This window comes from Hypanus sabinus, chromosome 22 (assembly GCF_030144855.1).
Source record: "Hypanus sabinus isolate sHypSab1 chromosome 22, sHypSab1.hap1, whole genome shotgun sequence".
Taxonomy (NCBI): Eukaryota; Metazoa; Chordata; class Chondrichthyes; order Myliobatiformes; family Dasyatidae; genus Hypanus; species Hypanus sabinus.
In genome coordinates this window covers 41,683,685-41,705,172 of record NC_082727.1, presented here as the reverse complement: position 1 = coordinate 41,705,172, position 21,488 = coordinate 41,683,685, and the positions used below count along the sequence as shown (strand labels likewise).

At 41.3% G+C, this 21,488-nt stretch overlaps 1 protein-coding gene across 6 annotated transcripts in view; it reads left to right on the top strand.

Moving 5' to 3' along the window:
- The window catches only part of blnk (B cell linker), a 208,435-nt gene that overhangs the window by 153,040 nt on the left and 33,907 nt on the right, over positions 1-21,488 (top strand). For all 6 annotated transcript variants that reach the window (XM_059947616.1, XM_059947617.1, XM_059947620.1 and 3 more), the window contains 7 exons: positions 2,565-2,651; positions 4,565-4,609; positions 9,450-9,475; positions 11,853-11,875; positions 14,367-14,468; positions 16,569-16,611; positions 18,969-19,011. In XM_059947616.1, the coding sequence (XP_059803599.1) occupies positions 2,565-2,651; positions 4,565-4,609; positions 9,450-9,475; positions 11,853-11,875; positions 14,367-14,468; positions 16,569-16,611; positions 18,969-19,011 (369 nt within the window). The remainder of the gene's footprint in view (positions 1-2,564; positions 2,652-4,564; positions 4,610-9,449; positions 9,476-11,852; positions 11,876-14,366; positions 14,469-16,568; positions 16,612-18,968; positions 19,012-21,488) is intronic.

Below are 21,488 nucleotides of genomic sequence, written 5' to 3'. Positions count from 1 at the left end.
TGTGCGCAGCATTATGATGAGTGTAACCAAAGAAAGTTAATCTAGAGAATTGCCACAGCGATGACATGTGTATGGAAAGCATGGATGCAGGTTACGGAATGTGGCTCCTCAGAAGCCAATGGATCACAGCTCTTGTCAGATTCCGCATAGTTATATTTCGATGTAGGGTTTCAAACCAAAACCACAACAATCCCTTTCTCCCTGCGGATGCTGCTCGATCTGCTGAATTTCTCCAGCGCTTTGCTTGTTGATTCAGCCAAGGCATGATCACAGAATGGAAAGGCTTGATTTCTCACAGGTGGCTGTAATAGATGCCTGATCAATGTTAGTCAATGTCACTTTCCTATCCTTTGAGCAATTCAGCACAGAGGACCAAAAATGGAAAATGCTAGGCAGACTAATTAGCTGATTTTTTTTTATATTTCTACATCTGTCTTGAAGCCAATTTCATATTTGTCCTTTGGGCTTGCCAGGATATAATTATTAAGATGAAATCAAATTTGAAACAATTATGTTTAGTTCCATAATTAAGATGCATACAAGTGAATAGAAACATGAACAGCTTTCTAAATTAGTGAAGATGTGAAAAGATCAATCCTTTTAAACTGGAAATTGAGCGCGTGGGCTACAAATTTAAAAGTCTTCAAAAAGGCTAGAAAAGTGGGGTAAAATCATTCTAGCGTGGAAATAAGACTGATAAGAATCTCTTAATCCTTATGAAGTAGAGCCAACTATAGATAGCAGACTTGCTGTATTTTTCATACCTGCTTTTAAATCTATTCAGATAAATCTATAACACACTAAAACCCCCACTCCATTCTTGTGCTGATCTCTTTATGCTGCCCAGGGACTTGCTGTCAATGTAAATAGATTGAACAGGACTTTTGCTCAATAGTGCAATATGTACTTTTGCTGCACAATATGATCTTTTAAGTTCACTGAATGCAATCATCAGTAGCAACCAACCAGACTTTTGATTGGCGTTTTTCTTTCAAGCTTCACAGGTGCAGAACCCCAGGGTCGGGCACAATAATGTTACAAGGCATTTTAACTATGTGTGAAATTATACATATGAGACCTACAAGTGGTGTCGGCCTCGAATGCTGCAATAGACCTTAAGTTAATGGTTAAGACCCGCTGTATCATTGACTTACGGTCTGCAGCCTTCTCTGGGCAGCGGATGGAAGATGAGGCCTCAGGGTTTCACCCCAGTTCTCCACTCCCCCAAACTTAAAGATGTGCCCCTCACTTCAGTCAGCTTCCCGATTATTTTTCTCACTTCCGCATCTCTCCAAACAGCAACCCACCCACCATTTCCCACAGTATAATTTTTCAGAAATATAATTTTGCAGTTCCCCCACGACTTTTCTCCTCTCTTGACACCCCCCCCCCCCACTAATCTCACACACTTCTAGGATATTCGCCTTACCATCTGGACCTTCCTGTCTGAATCCTAATCATCTTTCTTCCTAATCTTCAATCCTACCCTTTCTACTGTTTTCTGACCTGCCTATAGATACTTCCTCACTGGAGGCCCATTCTGTTATGTGAATCGCCAAATACCACACATGGAGCCTTACACAAAGCTGGTGTGATTCCCTGAGTACTTTTACAAGGGCCCTAGCACTTTAAGTCCATTATCTGTTCAATATATTACTACTATTTCATGTAGGGTGTTGTCTTGTCGGTTTTTATAACAAGAATAACTGGACTTTGCTTTGGCTGTAAAAGGAAATTAAAGATCCTCAGATGGTGTTTCTGTTTGGATATAGTGGGATATTCAGATACAGAAAACACTAATTTTGAGAATATTTTTGAACTCTCCAGATACTATTCAATATATTTGTAGACTGCCAAACATGACATCTGCTATGAACTAACACAGCATTTTAGAATGTAATTGGAACATAATTCTTTGCTCTTTAAAAGTAACCAGAATATATATATATTGAAAGGCAGTTCTTGTAGCAGTTAGATTAATACAAGTGAACCTGAAATCTTCACACCAGAGAAGCGTTTTATATTAGTAGTTGATCTGACACTCATCAATTCAAATTAAATAATGGAAAATGACAGTAAAATATCTGATCAGCACCATTTACTTCGTTTCTTTCTAAATTTAAGGATTAATTTTTTTTGGAGTTTCTTCAAAGGCCTGCAAACAATGCAGTTCGTACTAACTGACAATGTTACTTTTGTTACTTTTAATCCAAAGGTGATACCATTGTCCTCCACTTACTTATAATTAGTATTAAAGGTCGTGCAGGCTCAGATTTCAGGAGAATTAGCTAAAACAAAAATCCAGTGTAACCAAGGTTGAACTACCATCAAGGAATATACTGAGAAATGGTTTGTGTTCGAATGCAGTATTAATACTGAGAGATAATATCTGCCCATTTTTTCCACACTTTCACACCCAATTTCCTTGAGTGCCCCAGGGCATGAAACTACATATTAGGAGTATAAATTGCAAAGATTATTTCTGTGTTTTTCAAGTTTATGCTACTTTTTAATAAAAAAAAGCTTCCAATAAATCTAAACTAATTTTTCATCTTTATCTCTAGCCCCTGTAGTGAACAGAGCAGTTAAGCCATCCAACAAGGCAACAGGCTTATCCTCCAGTCCCAAAGCAGGATATCAACATACTTCAGGTACTCAGATAATTTTAATAGAATTTATTATATCTTGTTCTATATACAGCAGCTTTTAATTATAGAGCAGTTCATCTAATGTCACTATAATAGCCATGTGACCATTTGAAAACTAAACAGGGTATTGCATATTTTCACCAGGGATGCCCACTGACATGAGAACAAACCTATATGGAAAGTGTACTATAAATTGTCTTTGTACTGCCTGGAATATAGCTACCACTTTGCTAAAACTTGCCTGATTCTTTTGTATCTCTGCAATCGATCATTCTGAGCATAGTTGTAACTTTTTCAAAGATATGTTGGATCCCACATTGCTCACCTTTGAACTGTTCAGCCAACCTATTATTCAGTTTAGCTATGATGAAACAAGGAATGATGCTCTGGTAGATATTTCTGTAATTTTTCTTGTGTTCAGTAAAGTTAGAATATACTGTAAGTATGGCAGGTGATCAGTCATAGAAATGAAACTATACAGACTGCACTTGGAACACGGTATACAGATTTGATCTCCTTATGTAAGGAAGGGTATGCTTTTTTTGAGTTGGTGCGAGAACACAACATGCAGCATTTCAGCACAGTACAGGCTCTTTGGCCCACAACGTAGTGCCAACCTTTTAGCTACTCCAAGACCAATCCAATGCCTCCCTCCCCCATAGCCCTTCTTTACTCTTTCATCCATGTGGTTTTCAAAAAGGCTTTTAAACATCACTGCCTCCACCACCATACCCGGCAAGGTGTTCCAAGCACCCACTACTCTCTGTTTTTTTTTAAAATACTCTGACCTCCTAAATACAAGAAAATCTGCAAATGCTGGAAAGCCAAGCAACACACACAAAAAGCTGAAGGAACTCAGCAGTCCAAATACATTCTGTGGAAAAGAGTAAGCTGTCGTCGTTTCGGCCCAAGGCCCTTCGTCAGGGAATCCTGACATCCTGCATTGAAGTGGCTATGATATTAGGAGAAGTTACGGAAATTGTGCCTGTATGAACTGGAATTTAGATTGAGAAATAAACTTATTGATTAAGTGGTAAGTTAGCTTGAGGACATGGGTTCTGTGATGATACTTCCTGTGGGGTGAGAGTTCAGAACCAGCAGGCACAATCTCACTATAAATGGTGACGACTGCAGATGAGAAGCAGTTTCTGAAGTTGTATATCTTGGGAAATCTCTACCCTACGGAACTTAGCAAATTATGTAAAATATTGAATGCTGAAATAGATTTGTCAACTCTTTGGTTAATGAAGAACAAGGAAGTCGATGGAATCCAGGCCAATCATCAGCTAAGATCTTGATGAAAGGTGGAACAGCCAAATACCTCATTCCTGCTCCTGTTCCTTAAGTTGTTTGCGCCAAGCCTTCCCACGCACAGGCAAGTGTATTATCTATAACTAAGGCCAGGAAATGAGGAATGGGAGACATGGCCGGGCAAGAACATGAAGGGAATATTCCCCTCCATGATTTTGCTTCCTTCTCTGACCACAGGTAGATCAACAACTTGGTGGGACGGAATGATCGAGGTAGGATATTAGTTGTGATGGAAAATTTCTTTCCATGGTAACTGCTGTTTAACATCAAACTCTTTCTTTATTTTGGTTAGTATAGATTATAATAACTTAAAGCTTTTATAGCCAAAATGTTCAAGAGCTGTGCAATATCATCGAGCCTGTATTATTCCTAGGTGTGCAATTTGAAACATGTCTAAGTATACATTATGGTGAACGATTCTGGTTTGTGCCACGTTTTATCTTGGATCAGTGAAATAACTGAATGTGGAATAGAATGTGGCTTGTGATTGAATGAAGTAACTACAAGACCGGTAGTTAGTTCATGAAGGAGTTATGATTTCGCATTCTCTATTTCATAGAACCTGCACGTTTAGGTCAAATGTCTTCATTATATTTTTTATCCAGATCAATCTGCATCTGAGGCACAATTGCACACAGAAAGCGCACAAGGTAAGAAAAATCGTAAATGAGCATAATTTTGGAATTAGCCCTTCAATATATAGAGCGTAGAACAGTAGAGCCTTTGGCCAACCGTGATGTTGAGCTAAACTAATACCATGTGCCTGTGAGGTGAGTGAGGGTCTCTGACAGTCAGAATTGACCATGGATATTGTGTCTTAGCTGTCTACACGATATGCAAGCCTGGGCAGTACGATATGGAGAGCAAGCTGTTGCCCCTGTAGCAAGCTCCCCCTCCCCACACATCTGATGGCCCAAAGGAACGGCGGAGACCAGTGCAGTTTGGTATCAGAAGTGTGGCAGGAGTTGCCAGTCAGCATTGAACTCAATATTACCTCAGGGGCTCCAGCTCCGGATTTTTCCCTCCTACAGGCTCGAGGCAGTGGAAGTTTGAGATCAGAGTTTTCCTTCCCCTAGATGAGCTGCCAACCGTGGCCGACAAGCCCCATCTGCCTGAACATGGCCCATAGCCCACCATTCCCTGCCCATCCAAGTACCTCTTAAACATTGCTGTCATACCTGCTCCTGCCACCTCCAGGCATTCCAGGCACCTAGCTCTCTTTATATGATGAGCAAACTTGCCTCGTCCATCTACATTAAGCTTTCCCCCCTCTACCGTAAATGTAGGCCTCTTCTATTTGATCTTGTTGTCCTATCTGCCCTATTTATGCCTCTTTATATTCATCCACCAGGTCCCCTCCCAAGCCTCCGATGATCCAAACAAAACCATCTAAATTTGTGCAACATCTGCTTATAGTTAATGCATCCCAATTCAGATTTCTTAGATAGTGTTTCAAAGTTTCTAGTTGGGATTTCAGTCATCTAAAGATCTGCAAATACAGCACAGCTGAACTCCTGGTCTAAATTATATTTAATCCGCCAGCAGCAGAATTAATAATGAGGCTCAGTGGAGAAGGGATTCCACAGACACCAGACCCGGTGATGGTGACCTGGTCGAAGCCGAGGAGGTGGCAGATGCAGACAGCTTGAGAGGAAGCAAAAGCTTGGCAGGGGATCTGGGCGCTAACGAGGCTGAGAGCGAATCCAACTAGACTGGCATACCATCGCTTTTCCTGGCCAATGTCCGCTCGCCAGAAAATAAACTGGACTCACTGAGCTGGAGTGAACGCGAGATGAGTAACAGCGTGCCTGACTCTGCACTTCCACACAAAGGGATGACTCTGTTGCACGCGGACATGAACTCCCTGTCGGGGAAAATCCAAAGAGGAGGAACTGTGTGTGCATTAACGAGGGTTGTTGCACAAACTCATCTATGGTAGCAGTCACTGTTCTGGGGCAGTTGAGCAGCTTACAATTAAATGTCGGCCACATTACCTGCACAGGGAGTTTACAATTGAGTTCATCACGGCTATCTACATCCCCCCCCCCCCCGAGCACAAATGCCAATGGTGCACTGGGAGAACGTTACAGTATTATCAGCTCTCTACAAAACAAGCATCCAGATGGTCTCTTCATAATTTCCAAGATTTCAGTCACTCTAGCGTGCAGGATATTTTACCCAAATTCCACCAATACATCACCATGGCCACTAGGGGAACAAACAGACACAGTACATACTTAGAAAGCCAACCCACACCCTCCCTCTCTGACCACCTCGCCACAACATTAATCCCAGCACTGGTGAAAATGGAGAAACCAGCCAAGATGACCTTCACTGTATGTCCTAATGAGATCATTTCTATGCTTCAGGGCTGTTTTGAACAGACCAGCTGGCAAATGTTGAAGGAGGCCAGTACAAACAGAGTAGACACAGAACTCGAGGAATGTGCCTTGTCCATTATTGGCTACATCAGTAAGTGTATAGACAATGCTGGTATATCAAGAACTGCCATCTCACAGCCCAACCTGGCTGAATGCAGAGGTGTGCTCCCTACTAGAAGCCTGGGACGCGGCCCTCAAGTCTGGTGGAAGCTCTCAGAGCACTTCGGAGAAACTGCATCTCAGGCATCAAGAGGGCAAAGATGGATTACACACAAAAAAAAACAGGAATACCTGTCTGATAAGGATTCCTAGCTTATGGGATGGGCATCAAGAGCATTACTGACTATGCAGGAACAACAGCATCGACTGTCGGTGATACCTCCCTTCCTGACGCTCTAAACAACGTCTAGGCACGCTGTGAGGCAAGCCATGCAACACTCACCACGAAAGCTGCCCCTCTCCCTGGTGATCAGCCACTGTCTAACAGCAATGGATGGGAGAAAGACTTTACAGGGAGCCAACCCCCAGTAAGGGAGCCGGGCCAGATAGCATTGCAGGCCAAGTACTCGGGGAGTGTGCACGCCGACTCACTGGCATCCTCATGAACATCTTCCAGGCTGCTCTCCCCACCTGCTTTAAATCAGCCACCATCATCCCCTCTCCCTACCCCTTTTCCCCTCTCCCTGCCCCCTTCCCTCTCTCACTCCACAATAGAGACCCATATTAGAATCAAGTTTATCACCACACACGTATGTTGTGAAATTTGTGTCTCTTTTTGTGTGGCAGCTGTAGAGTGCAATATATAAAATTCCTACCATACTGTACAGAAGTCTTAGGCACCCTGGATATGCAGATGTACACAAAAGTCTTATATGGATTTCAGTTCAGCATTCCACACTATTGCTCCACAGACCTTGGTGAACAAACTCATATTCCTTGGTCTAAATAAGCAACTTTCTAACAAACGGACCTCAGATAGTCCCTGGCCGTCATCTTCAGTACAGGTGTGCTCTGCCCATTACTCTACACTCTGCTTAGACATGACTGCCCGGCCAAATACCCAAGAATCACAAAATCAAGTTCACTGGTGACACAACAGAGGTGGGACTCAACACCAACAGCGATGAGAAGGCCTACAGAGAGGAGGTGGAAGAGCTCAAGGCCTGGTGCAGGGCAAGTAACCTCCTATTTAATGTTTACAAGACAAAGGGGATGGTTATCGACTTCAGGAGAACTCACACCACTAACACCTCCCTTTACATCAGCAGCACAGCGGTGGAAACTGAGAGCAGGTTCAAACTCCTGGCAGTGCAGATCTCACAGAAACTCTCATGGTCCCAGAACACATCCTTCACAATCAGAAAGCTCCCTAATACCCCTGCTTTCTGAAGAGGCTGAAGAGAGCTGGACTATGGACACCTATACTCAATGTCATTTTCCAGATACATGGTAGAGAGCATGCTAACAGGCTGACCCTTTGCTTGGTACGGAAACTGCTTGGCAGCGGACAAGAAGATATTACAACGGGCAGTCAAAACTCCCCAACGCATCACTAGACCTGCCTGTCTGCCATCAAAGGCATATATACTTAAAGGTGCCAAACAGGGCCAGTAGCATCATGAAGGATCACGTACACCCTGCTCATGTATTGTTTGTCCCGCTCCTATCAGGGAAGAGGCTAGGTAGCACCCATTCCAGGACCAGCAAACTCAAAGACAGTTACTTTCCCCAAGTAGTAAGTCTGATCAACACCTCCACCCACTAACTCGACCACTACTTTATTATTTCCCATCAGTCACCTTATGTACAACCTAGCGTCACTTTATGAGCATACAATCGACCTTTGTATATATGCTATCTTAAGTATTTATATTTATTGTGTTTATTATTATTATTCTTGTTGTTGTGGTGTTCGGGATTTTTTGGTCTGCATTGGATCCAGTTATTTCATTCTACCTTCACCTGTGTACAGGAAATTACATTAAACAATCTTGAATATAGAAACGTTCGTTAGTACTGAAGGAACACTGTGCCAAAGTTAAAATCAAAATAGTCTTTTCAGTAGTTATACTGTTATGATTTACAATAAGTTTAATAAAGCAAATCTTGGAACTGTTGTATGGAAAAGCATACAAAAATTACTATTCTCATTTTTTTTTACTGAATCCAGACAGGTACACTCCAGTTAAGGTGTGCTACCTTTTTAAAAGATACTAATCACACCATTTTAACGCCTGGCTTTTTATGGATGAATTTGTGGTGTGTTCCGCCCCCTGGTGGCTAGAAATACAAATGCAACATCGGACCCAAGAGACCAAGGCTAAGGCAACCCAATACCACCTGATAGTTGCTTTTGTAGAATCGAAGTGCGAATGACTTTTTAAATCTGGCTGATTGAGGAACAAAGGAATTTCCTTATCCATCTGAAAGATTTTGTCCTAGTCCATCTTCTCCACCCCAGATACCCATGGAGCCTCAGATCCCCAGAACAGCACCGCGTTCTTTCAAAGATGGACAACAGGGGCAAATGCTAGGAATTCTGATCAATATCCCATGTCAGTAAAGTAATTAAACTGGGCCAGCACATTCAGAACAATTCTAGTACATTGGAGAACTTAAGCAAATCCTGTCGAAGAGACGCTTCAGTCTCTGTGGTAGGCATTTAAAGGGAGAGGGGGACGAGTTCAAAGGAGGTGTGAAGGGCAAGTTTTTGCAGAGAGTGGTGGCTACCTGGAATGCACTGCTGGGGTGGTGCTAGAGCCAAATATGACAGAGGTGCTTAAGAGGCTCTTAGAAAGGGGCATGAATGTGCAGAAGATGAATGGTTATGGGCATTGCGTAGGCAGAAGGGATTCATTTATTTCAGCATTTGATATTTCAAATTTTATATTTCTTTCCATAATCACAGAATAATGTTATGCCGAGAGCATCTATTATTTTAACAAAATTGCCACTGTGAGTTGATGTAAAGTGGAATTTGAAATGGCAAATCTGACTCATAAATGCAAACATCAACATGCAATAAACAAATTTGAAACGTTTGAAATTTAAGAAACATCTTAATGTATTTGCTGCTTATCTTATTTTAATATGTGTCTTCCCCTCATAGATGTGTACGAAGTTCCAGATGAAGCGGTAAGTTTTTGACAAGTTAGTTTGAATGATATTGAAAACTTGTAGAAAAGTTGCTTTAACATGTCAGGTCCTGATATTCCACTTCTGGCATTAGACATTCTGACGTGATCTTACTTCCATCTGGAGAGAATAAGCAGAATTAGATAGGTTTATTTGTGGGAACTCAAGCGACTGCAAATGCTGGAATCTGGAGCAACAGTCCACTGGAAGAACTCAGCAGGTTGAGCAGCATCTGCGGGAGGGAAGGAATTGTCAACGTCTCGTGTCAAGATCTCGCACCGGGGCTCAGGATGGGGTTACCTACGCTCCAGCAACTCCACATGTGAAGTTTAGCAAGGAAAGGCAACAGTTCAGGGATGGTTAAAAGGAGCCCTTAGTGTTTGCTACCCAGGAGGGATTCTGTAGTTCTGTAAATGTCACTGCCTGGTATCCTCCACCCCGTAGCACAGTAACAGAGAGGCAGCTAATTCGCAGCCACAGTTGTCTGCTCCCCGTTACTCAGGCTTCGATGCATTTACCTATCACTTGCACATCGAGACACACAGTGAAATGTGTCATTTGCATTAACAACCATGCTGCAAGCAGCCTGCAAACGTCGCCACACATTCTGGTGCCCTCGGAGCATGCCCACGCTGCTGTAATGTGGATACGGTCCAAATACATCACCGTCGATTTCCTCTAATTCCATGCTCTTCATGACCGTCTGCACAGCTGCTGCTGGGTCAGGCAGATTCTGCAGGGTCACCGATCCAAGCTCGCCAGCCAGCTTCTCCAAGAAGACGGGTACCACTGGGCAGGTTTGTCAGGAATTAAATGCCCCATCAGTAGCGTCACGGTGACACATCAGCATAACACTACTACAGCACCAGCAGTCTGGGTGCAAATTCTGCCTCTGTAAGGAGTTTGCACGTTCTCCCCGTGACCTCGTGGGTTTTCTCCGGGCGCTCTGGTTTCCTCCCATTGTCCAAAGGCATACAGGTCAGTAAGTTAATAGGTCACACTGGTATAGTTGGGCTGGAAAGGCATGTTATTGTGATGTACGTACAAATAAAAAGAAATAAAGATGCCCATCAGTCCTCAGATTGGGTTTCCCCACTCTAGGCATCATGATGAGTCGTGAACAGGACATGCCAACAGAATAGTTAGTCCAACACTGAATAGGTCAGGTGAAAGGTCATCACCCTGAGAGACACAAGAGAACACAGTGCTGGAATCTAGAAATAAACTTCTGGAAGGGCTCAGCACGCCAAGCAGTAGCTGAGGAGGCAAGAGGATGGTTGATGTTTTGGGTCAAGACCCTGCCTCAGAACTGAACGTGTGGAGCGGAGATGGCCGGGAAGCTCTCCTCCTCCTCCACCCTTAGTCCTAATGCAGGGTCCCGTCTCGAGCCGAAGGGTCAACCATCCTCTGTTCTTCCAGCAGCTTGTCTTTTGACTTGAAACGTTACTTCTGATCTTCTCTGTCCAAGAATGCTGCCTAACCTACTGAGTACATACAAAATTTCCTGTTTTACATTCAGATTTCAGATGTATAAGATAATGAGAGGCATTGATCGTGTGGCTAGAGCCATAGAACACTACAGCGCAGTACAGGCCCTACAGCCCTCCATGTTGTGCCGACCCATATAATCCTTTAAAAAAAAAAGTACCAAACCCACACTACCCCATAACCCTCTATCTTTCTTTCATCCATGTGCCTGTCCAAGAGGCTCTTAAATACCCCTAATGTTTTAGCCTCCACCACCATCCCTGGCAAGTCATTCCTGGCACTCACAACTCTCTGTGTAAAAAAACTTATCCCTGATGTCTCCCCTAAACTTCCCTCCCTTAATTTTGTACATATGCCCTCTGGCGTTTGTTTTTGGTGCCCTGGGAAACAGGTACTGAGTATCCACCCTATCTATGCCTCTTATGATCTTGTAGCCAGGGGCTTTTTCCCAAGGCTGGAATGGCCACCACGAAGGGGCATAGTTTTAAGGTGCTTGGAAGTCTTTCCACACAGAGAGTGGTGAGTGTGTGGAAAGAACTACCAACAGGAGAGGTAGAGGTGGATACAATAGGGTCTTTCAAGAGACTCTTAGATAGGTACATGGAACGGAAAAATAGAGGGCTAAGCAGTAGGGAAATTCTAGACAGTTTCTAGAGTAGGTTATGTCGGCACAGCACTGTGGGTTGAAGGGCCTGTAATGTGCTGTAGATTTCTATGATTTTAAGCACCTGCGGCTACTCATTTTCCCTAATTAATCTGTTAGTTCATATTACAGGTTAATTGTAACAAACTTCCTGTAATTTGCAAAATAAGCTTGCATACCAATGAAGTGTTTCTTCAATCATTTCCTTAATCCAACTTGAAAATCAATTTGTTCCTTTCTCCTCAGGAGTCTTCGCCACCAATGTTCAGGTATGACACAATTAAAATTGTAACCAGTTGTAACCAGGGCTTCTTGATTACTGTTATTACTGTGTGCAATGTGTAAAGTGATCAATTCACCCACAATGAAGGAATTTTTCCTAGCAATGGCCCTAGATCTGTGCAAGACTGGGGCTACTGGTGTTGTTATTGCCAGAATTCGAACTGTCATGAGAAGCCAAGGTGAACACCAAACATGATGCAGGTACACACACATCCTCAGTCGTACTTAGAACAGTGTTTCAGGCTGTTGGAGCTTTCCCACAAATTGTGCTCCCCTGAGAGGCAGTAGTTTTATCCTGGGAATGCATTGGAAAGACCTGCAGAATATCAGAGACATTATTAACATTAATGTTCAGCGCTAATTTTTAAAATTTGGTTTTGTTCAATTTCTCTTAATATCTATGTTACAAATAATGTATCTGCAGAATAAATTGAAATAGTTTCTCGCCCTGTCATTAATGGAGATGAATTAGCCATCACTTTTACAGTGGTATGATTACTCAAGACATGGCAAAAGATTATCTTCTTCTGGTTAGACTCATTCCATTACAAGGGTCAGTGAACTCACAACTACATATTTAATTTTTGGAGCCAACTGTATTGTTCAAGAATTCAACATAAAGTGTTTGGGAAAAATCTTATTGTTCACTTGTGAAGTGTATCCCACATCCATTGTCTAAATGAATTGCAAATATTTTTTATAGTGAGAGTGCAGTCTTTTACTTCATCCAGGTGAATTCTATATGCTTTCTGTCTCTCCCAGATAACGTCTGTCCATTAATAGTGTTGCTTTCTGCTTGTTATTTGTATAAGAGCGCCCCCAAATGGCCACTTCAAAACTACTTCATCCACCATCACTAGCATTTTATATTGACCCATTCTAAATAATTTACCTGAATTGAGATCCAAGGTTTTACTGAAACTGCTGTCTTACCAGCGGTTTTTGGTTTAATTTCCTTTATATCTTGGAAAAGAGAGGCTGTCTTGTTTCAAAAGCTAATTTTGGTTGACATTCATGCAAGCTCAAACTGGTCAAAATGTAGAACACAGTGGATTCTGGTTAATTGGGACACATCGGGATGATCACATTTTGGCCCAGTTAAACAGTTGGCCTAATTAGCTGAAGTTTCATGGAGATAGTTAAGAAGGTATTAAAAAAAGACAATCATTTAATTGAGAAACAAATTATGTATTTAAATGAAATGCAGAACAAATTAGAACATCACCAAAGCTACTTCAGTACTATAATACTGCGTTAGTTCATAACTCTTGTTGACAGAAAAAATTAATCCAGTGTATGCTGCTATGTTCTTCTGATTACTGTAAATGAACGAAATCGTAGGTACAGGCGCCTAGCACAGACACTGGACTGCCTTCAAACAATGCTTTAGACGATTGCATCCTCCAAATTTTCATTGTAACGTTCAAGGTGATTGTCATTACCTTCAAACTCTTAATAGTTCCTAACTTGCTGAAGTAGTGAAATAGTTTCATTTTCACTCCCGGCTGTTTCAGGCTCGAAAGCTTGAAACTGCAGTGAGCAAAACAATTCTGTATTGTCTTCCTGCTTAGTAATCTCCAAGTATCAGTGACAGAAATCACTGTTTTCTAAACACAAATATGCAAGTAACACTATTTAAAAACTGTTTGCTTTAAGCATGGTGTGGTGTCAAATGGCAACTCGATGTGCACACAACTGACACCAGTTAGAAACGGTTTGGCCACAATCTCCTGTTCCAGTTAAGTGGCACAGAGTCCCAAATAAACAAAGGGAATCCTGGCTATTTTCAGGATTTGTTTTTGTTCTTTAAGAGTTGTCCCAAATAAGTGGCTACACTGTATAACCAATTGGCCTAATTAAACAGAATCTACTGTGCATTGCAGGGAAGAGGATGGTGTTTGATGCTCCATTAGATTACATAGGGAAAATGGTAATGATATTCATTTTTTTTAACAAACATGCACCCCACCTAAAAACTTCTTGGAGGAGTGAGGAGAAACACACAGCAAAAGCAACGATGGAGATGTTGGCCCTTTCCAAAGGCTGTTCTTCAGCCATTGCAGAGAAATGGCAAAGAGACTGCAGATAGCTTTTGCATGCCTCTCACCAATTCTCTGATCAATAATGGGGGGAGGTGTTGGGGTTGTAATGATGGACAGGTGCGTTTCTTGCAATTTTCCTCAGCATTCCTCAGCGCACATTCAAACTGCAGAAAAATGAAGCAGGAATGTTGGAAATCAGCCCTCTTTTCTGGAGAACATTTTGCCATGTACCTATCGTCTCTCTTGAGAAAGCCAAAGATCCCTGGAGATCCCATCAGTCTTAAGTACCCCATTTCCTAAGCAGTGCTGACCTTAACAAAACTGCTCCCAAGAGTACGTCCAGTTTACATTGCACGCTTCATCAAAGCATTACAAGATTCTCTTCACTCATGATTTGCTTTAAGATTCTAATTCAATTCCTTATTTCTACTTCAAGACCAAAACCACAACTTCCTAAACCCGGATCTACAGGAACAGGAAGCCCAGGATTACTTCCTCGCTCTTTCCCCAAGTTGGCAACCACATCAGAAGTAGCCAGGTACCCATTTTTGTTAACACTTTGCTTGCTTAAGTTTCCAGATGGCTTATGTGGGAACCAGCAATGCATCAGCTCACTGTAGTGTGTTACATTAGGAACAAATGAATCATAAGTCAACACGTGGGCAGGAAATTAGCACAGGAAATACTAAAGAAATAAATTAAATGGCCTGAGATTGAACTTTACAAATTGCCAGAGAGATAAAGGAAGGGTGGAAGTAGCAGAAAGGGTTTCAGTTACGTGCTAACTGGTTGGTAGTGGAATAGAAAAGGAGAGAACTGAAATTTTGGATGTTCACAACTAGTTGCAAATGCATTCCACTACAGATGATGCATAATGGGTTGGTCAGTTGAGTTACAGATGTTCAAATCCCTCAGAATGTCTTCTTTTGCTTTTCACAGCCATGGAACTAGTACTCCAGAATTTCATGTTGAAATAGTTTACTTGAAAATTAACATCATCATTTGGCCTCCAAATGTTCATTAAATTATTTGAAAGTATTGAATGGAGTACTATGCTTTTTAATGAAATAAATCAGCCATAAGAGTTCAAAGTAAATTTATTATCAAAGTGTGTAATGAATGTGATCTAAGTGATTTTGAGCATGGAATGAATGTTGGTGCCAGATGGGATGGTTTGAGTATCTTGGAAATTCCTGATCTCCTGTGAATTTCATACACAACAGTGTCCAGTGTTTATAGAAAATGGCATGAGAAACAGAAATCATCCAGTGAGCTGCAGTTCTGTGGGCAGAAATGCCTTGCTAATGAGAGAGGTCACAGGAGAATGGCCAGACAGGTCCAAACTGACAGGAAAGTGACAATAACCTAGATAACTATGCATTACAAAATGATGTGCAGAAGAACAACATGTCAACTGTTGAACTGAATGGGCTACAGCAGCCGAAGACCACACTGGGTTTCACTCCTGTACCTAATAAAGTGGCCACTGAGTGTATATGATCTCATATACTACCTTGATACGCATTTTCTTGCAGGATTCCCAGTAGAACAAAATTGTACAGTAGAATCAATGAAAACTACACACAAACTGACAAAAACACATTATGCAAAAGAAGATAAACTGCAAATACAATAAGTAATTATAAATAAATAGATAGGTAGATAGATAAATAAATACTAAGAACATAAGTAGTAAAGTTCCTGAAAGTGAATCCATAGGTTGTGGAATCAGTTCAGAGTAAAGTTGAGTGAATATCCACACAGGTTCAGGAACCTAATGGTTGAAGGGTAATAATTGTTCCTGAACCAGGTGGTGTGGAATTCAAGGCTCCTGTATGTCCTACCCAAATGGCAGCCGTGAGAAAGAAGCATGGGCTGAACGAGTGGGGTCCTTGATGATGGTCGCTGCTCTCTTTTGGCAGTGCTTCTTGTAGACGTTTTTAATGGTGGGCAGGACTTTCCCTGTGATGGACTAGGCTGTATATGCCAGCTGCTGTAAAAGGATTATAGTATACATTTAATAACATTGACTAATTTTGTTCTTGCTCTTCCTGCATGGACACTAAACCTTGTATTTAGCAAAGAGCTTTCAATGCACGTAATTAAGGCATGACTGAAAAATATAAAGCTGTGTTTAATTTAACCTCCCTAGTATCATTTGGGGAAAAATCCTGATGCCCTAACATTAAGCCATATTAAATCAGTGGATAAAGGAACGTTATATTCAGCAACAGTAACTTTTATTTTCACAGGAATTGATAATAGGCAATTCCCTGTTTGTCCAAAAGGAATGATATTTTGATGTTGGAATTGCGGTCTCTGTAAAAGGGATTGTTTAATCTGCAAGTGTGTGACAATGATACTGGATATCATAATATTCCATTCCCAGCTTCAGGATTAGTACTGTAAAATCACAAAATTCATAAAAATTTGAGGGAAAGCAGATAACTATATTACCCCTGATAACGACTTAATCTTTTTTTCAGCTGCAGGCAATTCTTAGTGGGTGACCTGTATCAAACAGTAATGCCATGTGCATCAATCCCAGTCTATTTGTCACTTTTAGCATTGATTGCAGGTTGTCAGACCTTTAACATTGCAGTTCTACGTTTTCTTCAACATTCTTGTTCTTTTCCAGGAAAGAATCACCGCTGAACAGAAAACCACCCATTTTGAAACCTGTAAGTTTAACAAAGGATTACTTTTTTTTATTCCCTTTATAAGCAGAATAATTCAAGTGAGTAAACGCCCATACTAGAGTAGAAGATGAAACAATGTCGTCCCACAGTAGTGTAATCACACAGAGCAAAAAAAAATCTCAATCTTGATCTTGGATGCAGATCTGTGCAAAGACTTGATTAGAATTATGAAATCATAGAATAGTGTAACATAGAAAAAGCCTCCTTTGGCTCACTTATCCATGCCAACCTTAATGCCTATATACACTGATACCACTTGCCTGCACTAAACCCTTTTGCCTCTAGCGCCCTCTGGCAGCTCATTCCAGATAACCAGCACCTTCGGTGTGAAAGACCTGTTCCTCAGATCTCCTTTAAACTTCTCCCCTGTCACCTTAAACCTGTGACTTCTAGTTCCAGACTCCTCCTCCCGCAAATAAAAAACTGACTGTGCTCCAAAGAATTTTATAAACAGCTGTAAAGTTTCCTGTCAGTCTACATCTTCCTACGTGTAGTGAGAATAAACCCGGCCTTGAAACCAATCTATTCTATGTAATATCCTGATGGATTTCTTCGGCACTCTCTGTATTGTTACACTTCCTTCCTGTAGTACAGGAAACACTGTAGTCAAAAATGTGGTCAAATCATGTTGCACAGTTACAATATGACATCTCAGCTCTTAAAACTGTTTACAGTTTATTGTGTATAGTTCTGGTCACCGAATTATGGGAAAGATATCAATAAGTTAGAGAGAGTGCAGAGACGATTTACTAGGATGTTACCTGGGTTTCAGCACTTAAGTTACAGAGAAAGGTTGAACAAGTTAGGTCTCTATTCATTGGAGCGTAGAAGGTTGAGGGGGGATTTGATCGAGGTATTTAAAATTTTGAGAGGGATAGATAGAGTTGACGTGAACAGGCTGTTTCCATTGAGAGTAGGGGAGATTCAAACGAGAGAACATGATTTGAGAGTTAGAGGGCAGAAGTTTAAGGGAAACACGAGGGGGTATTTCTTTACTCAGAGAGTGATAGCTGTGTGGAATGAGCTTCCTGTAGAAGTAGTAGAGGCCAGTTTAGTTGTGTCATTTAAGGTAAAATTGGATAGGTATGTGGACAGGAAAGGAGTGGAGGATTATGGGCTGAGTGCGGGTAGGTGGGACTAGGTGAGATTAAGAGTTCGGCATGGACTAGGAGGGCTGAGATGGCCTGTTTCTGTGCTGTGATTGTTATATGGTTATATATGGTTATAAAACTCAATGCCCCCGCCTATGAGGACAAGCATGCCAGATACCAGGCATCACTACCCTATTCACCTGTGGTGCCACTTTCAGTGAGAAATAGATTTACATCCCAACGTCCCTCTGTATAGCAACACCATTAAGGTCCCTCCCATTTACTTTATATGTCCTACTAGAAAATGACTAACTGCACCACACTTATCTGGATTGAAGTCCATCTGCCACTGTTCTACCCAACCTTCTAGCTGATCTATGTTTCGATGTGTCCCTTAGACAACCTTCCTCACAACCTATAACTCCCAACAATGTTAGTATTGTCCACGTACTTACGAATCAAGCCACTAATGTTCCAAGACAAGTCATAGATAATACTATTACAAACATCAAAGGCTCCAGTGCCAATCTTTCTGGTACATCATTCTATCCACTACCTTCGGCTTCCTATCTCCCAATCAACTTTAGGTGCAGGTTATCAAAACACCCTGTGCCTTCTTACTTACACCTGCTATGCTGCTGGTGTTTAGGGCTGCTATGAAGATCCTTCATCTGGCTTCCTTCATCGTGTCAGAAGCTTCCTCTCAGTTTTCACTACTGTCAGTCATGCAAGTCCCAGCTGGAGACTCAGGAGTACCGTCGCACTCAGATGTAGAAGGATTCTTTGTTGCTGTTTCCGTAACAATTTTATTTTACCAGTCAGAATTTCTAGCCCTGATCCGAACCTGGTAGACCAGTCATAGTCTGTTCTGTATCCTTTGATCTGTTTGGCATGAGTGACCCTACCAAGAGCCAAGCCATAAAGTTTTGACTCCATCCAACACAGCTCTCTGGGTCATTGAGGTACACAAGCCTCCAAACCATGACGAGGTTGTGGTCCTTTTGGAGGGGTGCCTTCTGGAGACTGTAGACTGTATCGATCAATCTGCCTACCGAGATGACCTACACCATTTTTATTAAGTGGAAATATTGATTCAGAAAGTACATGACTGCATGGAGAATATTCATTTTTATATGATCTTTACATGCTAAAACAGTAAGCAATATTCATTATCATCATACTATTTGACTTACATTGAAACATATAGAGAAAAATTCAAATGAAAGTGGCTGTCTAATATTTTTGCAGGGTGATAATGAAGAAGAATATGAAGTTTGTGACCCTGAACCAAGTTAGTAGTCATTTTATTTTGGTAATAATTTACTTTAAATATATCCTGTCTTTGTATTTCTGAAATGCATGTGAGGAAGACAATGCCAAGCCTTATTTCTATGTACTAGTTAACTCTTCTCGGGCTTCCAGCCAAGTACAAGTATCAATTTTAACTGATGCTTTGATGACAAGCTCTGCCATCTTCATCAGGGATGATGCCTGGGCATATCTAGTCAAGTGGTATTTATACCCCCATCATCTCTCCCTCCTGATTGGTTAGTCCTCATCCAATCAGGTTTCTGCTCTCCCACCTTGTTTACAATTGAATTCCAGTTCTTACTTAGAGCGAGACTTTCCTCTAGTTTTATTTTGATGTCTTCTTTCACCAGGCAGTTGCAAAAGGCTTTAGCGCGGCAAAATAGTTACGTGCCGTCAAAGTCAATCCTACAGCCATTGCGAATGTAATGTTCTGCTACCGCCAATTTCTCCGAGAAACCCAAATGAATATACCTTCTGTGCTCCTCGATGCAAGCTACCACTGTTTTTTTCCCCATTGCCCCTTTTAAGGGCCCAATTGATTTCCTTCGCCTTGTAGCCATTCTGTAGGAACGTCATGCATAATTGTCTTATTTCCTCATGGAGACTCTTCAGGTCTGAAACAGTGTTTGCACAGTTAGTCAAAGTAGAAAAAACTGCTCTACCTTGGGAAGTGTGATGATGGCTGTTATTATTGAGGTATAATTTGTGTGATTGGGTTTCTGATAGACGACATGTCTGAGGCTACTGTCCGGTTTCTGTCCTATCGAAAATCCAAGATTGGGAGGCAGCCATTCTTCTCCATCTCTGTGGTAAATTGTATGTTTGGATGTATGCTGTTCAGATGGCCATGGAACTGTTGGAGTAAAGCAATCGGGACCTTAAAATGGCCAATGGAAAAACCAGGAAACTTAACAACGAGGAGGAACCTGTTGCTATCACCTTTCTTCCCCATACAGGTGTCCCCCGCTTTACAAATATTCGCTTTACGCCACTTCACTTTACAAAAGACCTACATTAGTAACCTGTTTTCGTATTACAAGGAGGATTTTCGCTTTTATGAAAATTTTTCGCATATAAGTTAATGGTTCTTCGCTTTACACCATTTCGGCTTAAGAAAGGTTTTATAGGAATGCTCTACCTTTGTGGGGGGGGGAGCACCTTTATTTCCATGGTTTCTGGAAGAAATACTGGATTTATATCATCCACAAATCGTAAGGAAGCTCAAATCACAGCTTAGGTGGGTCAGATATGACCTGCGACTCAGGATGACTGGTGTTTACAGAATTCCCTGTAAATGCGAAGCAGCGTATATTGGCCAGACAGGATGCACGGTGGAAACTTGCATCAAGGTGCACAGGAAGTGTATCCATTTGGGTTTCCAGGAGAAATTGGCAGTAGCAGAATATTTCATTCACACTGGTCATAGAATTGACTTCGACGGCACAAAACTACTGTGCCTTGCCAATGGCTTTTGGGTCACCTGGTGAAAGAAGCCATTGAAATAAAACTAGAGGAGAAGAATTTTAACAAAGATGAAGGTCTCACTCTAAGTAAGAACTGGAGTTCGATTGTGAACAAGGTGTGACAGTGGAAATCTGACTGGATGAGAACTAACCAATCAGAAGGAATGGACTATGGGGATATAAATACCACCAGACTAGACATGCCCAGCCATCATCCCTGATGAAGGTGGCAGAGTTTGTCATCGGAATATTGGTTAAAATCAATACCTATAGCCAGCTGGAAGTTCAAGAAGAGTTTATAAATCATATATGCCAGGAAGCACTTTTTTCATGCACAAGTTGCTTGAAGTGAGGCCCACTCTATCATATTTCATGATGATATCCAGTAGGTAGAATCTTTATGACAACTGCAAGTGGAATATGATGCACCCAACTCAGGGTAAGAAACCAATTTAAAATAAAAATGAATCAAGAACTGAAAAAAGCAAACACTGGTTACAATGAATGTGGAAGTTATGAGTAAACAGTTTTGAGGTCATATTGGAAAAATTGTATTTTGGAAACTTGCTATTTTGTCCAACTTGTGTGAGTGAAACTGGCCGACATGTAATTACTTCTTCTCAGTTTTCCAAGGTACTAACACAACTTCCCTTATGAATGAAATAGATGAGGGAATCTGTAAAGTCATTAGAATAGTTGCTCATACCTTGCTTTCTCATGGGATGCTTGGCAATCAAGTGTAAAAATTAGTGAAAGTGGATGTCCTGGATAAACAAATAGAAGGGTAAATATAATTACAGGAAGAGTTTAGCTAATGCTGTAGTTTATGTATTTTTATACTAAACAAGATAGAGAGGGCAACTTAGGATATTCTGATGTTTTAGTGCAAAGATGTTTATAAAGTATGTAAATGAGACTGTGTATTCTGTTATTGAATATTTAATGTAAAGAGAAGTAATGGGCTCTTTTCTGCTGCCGACCAGTTTCAGCTCAT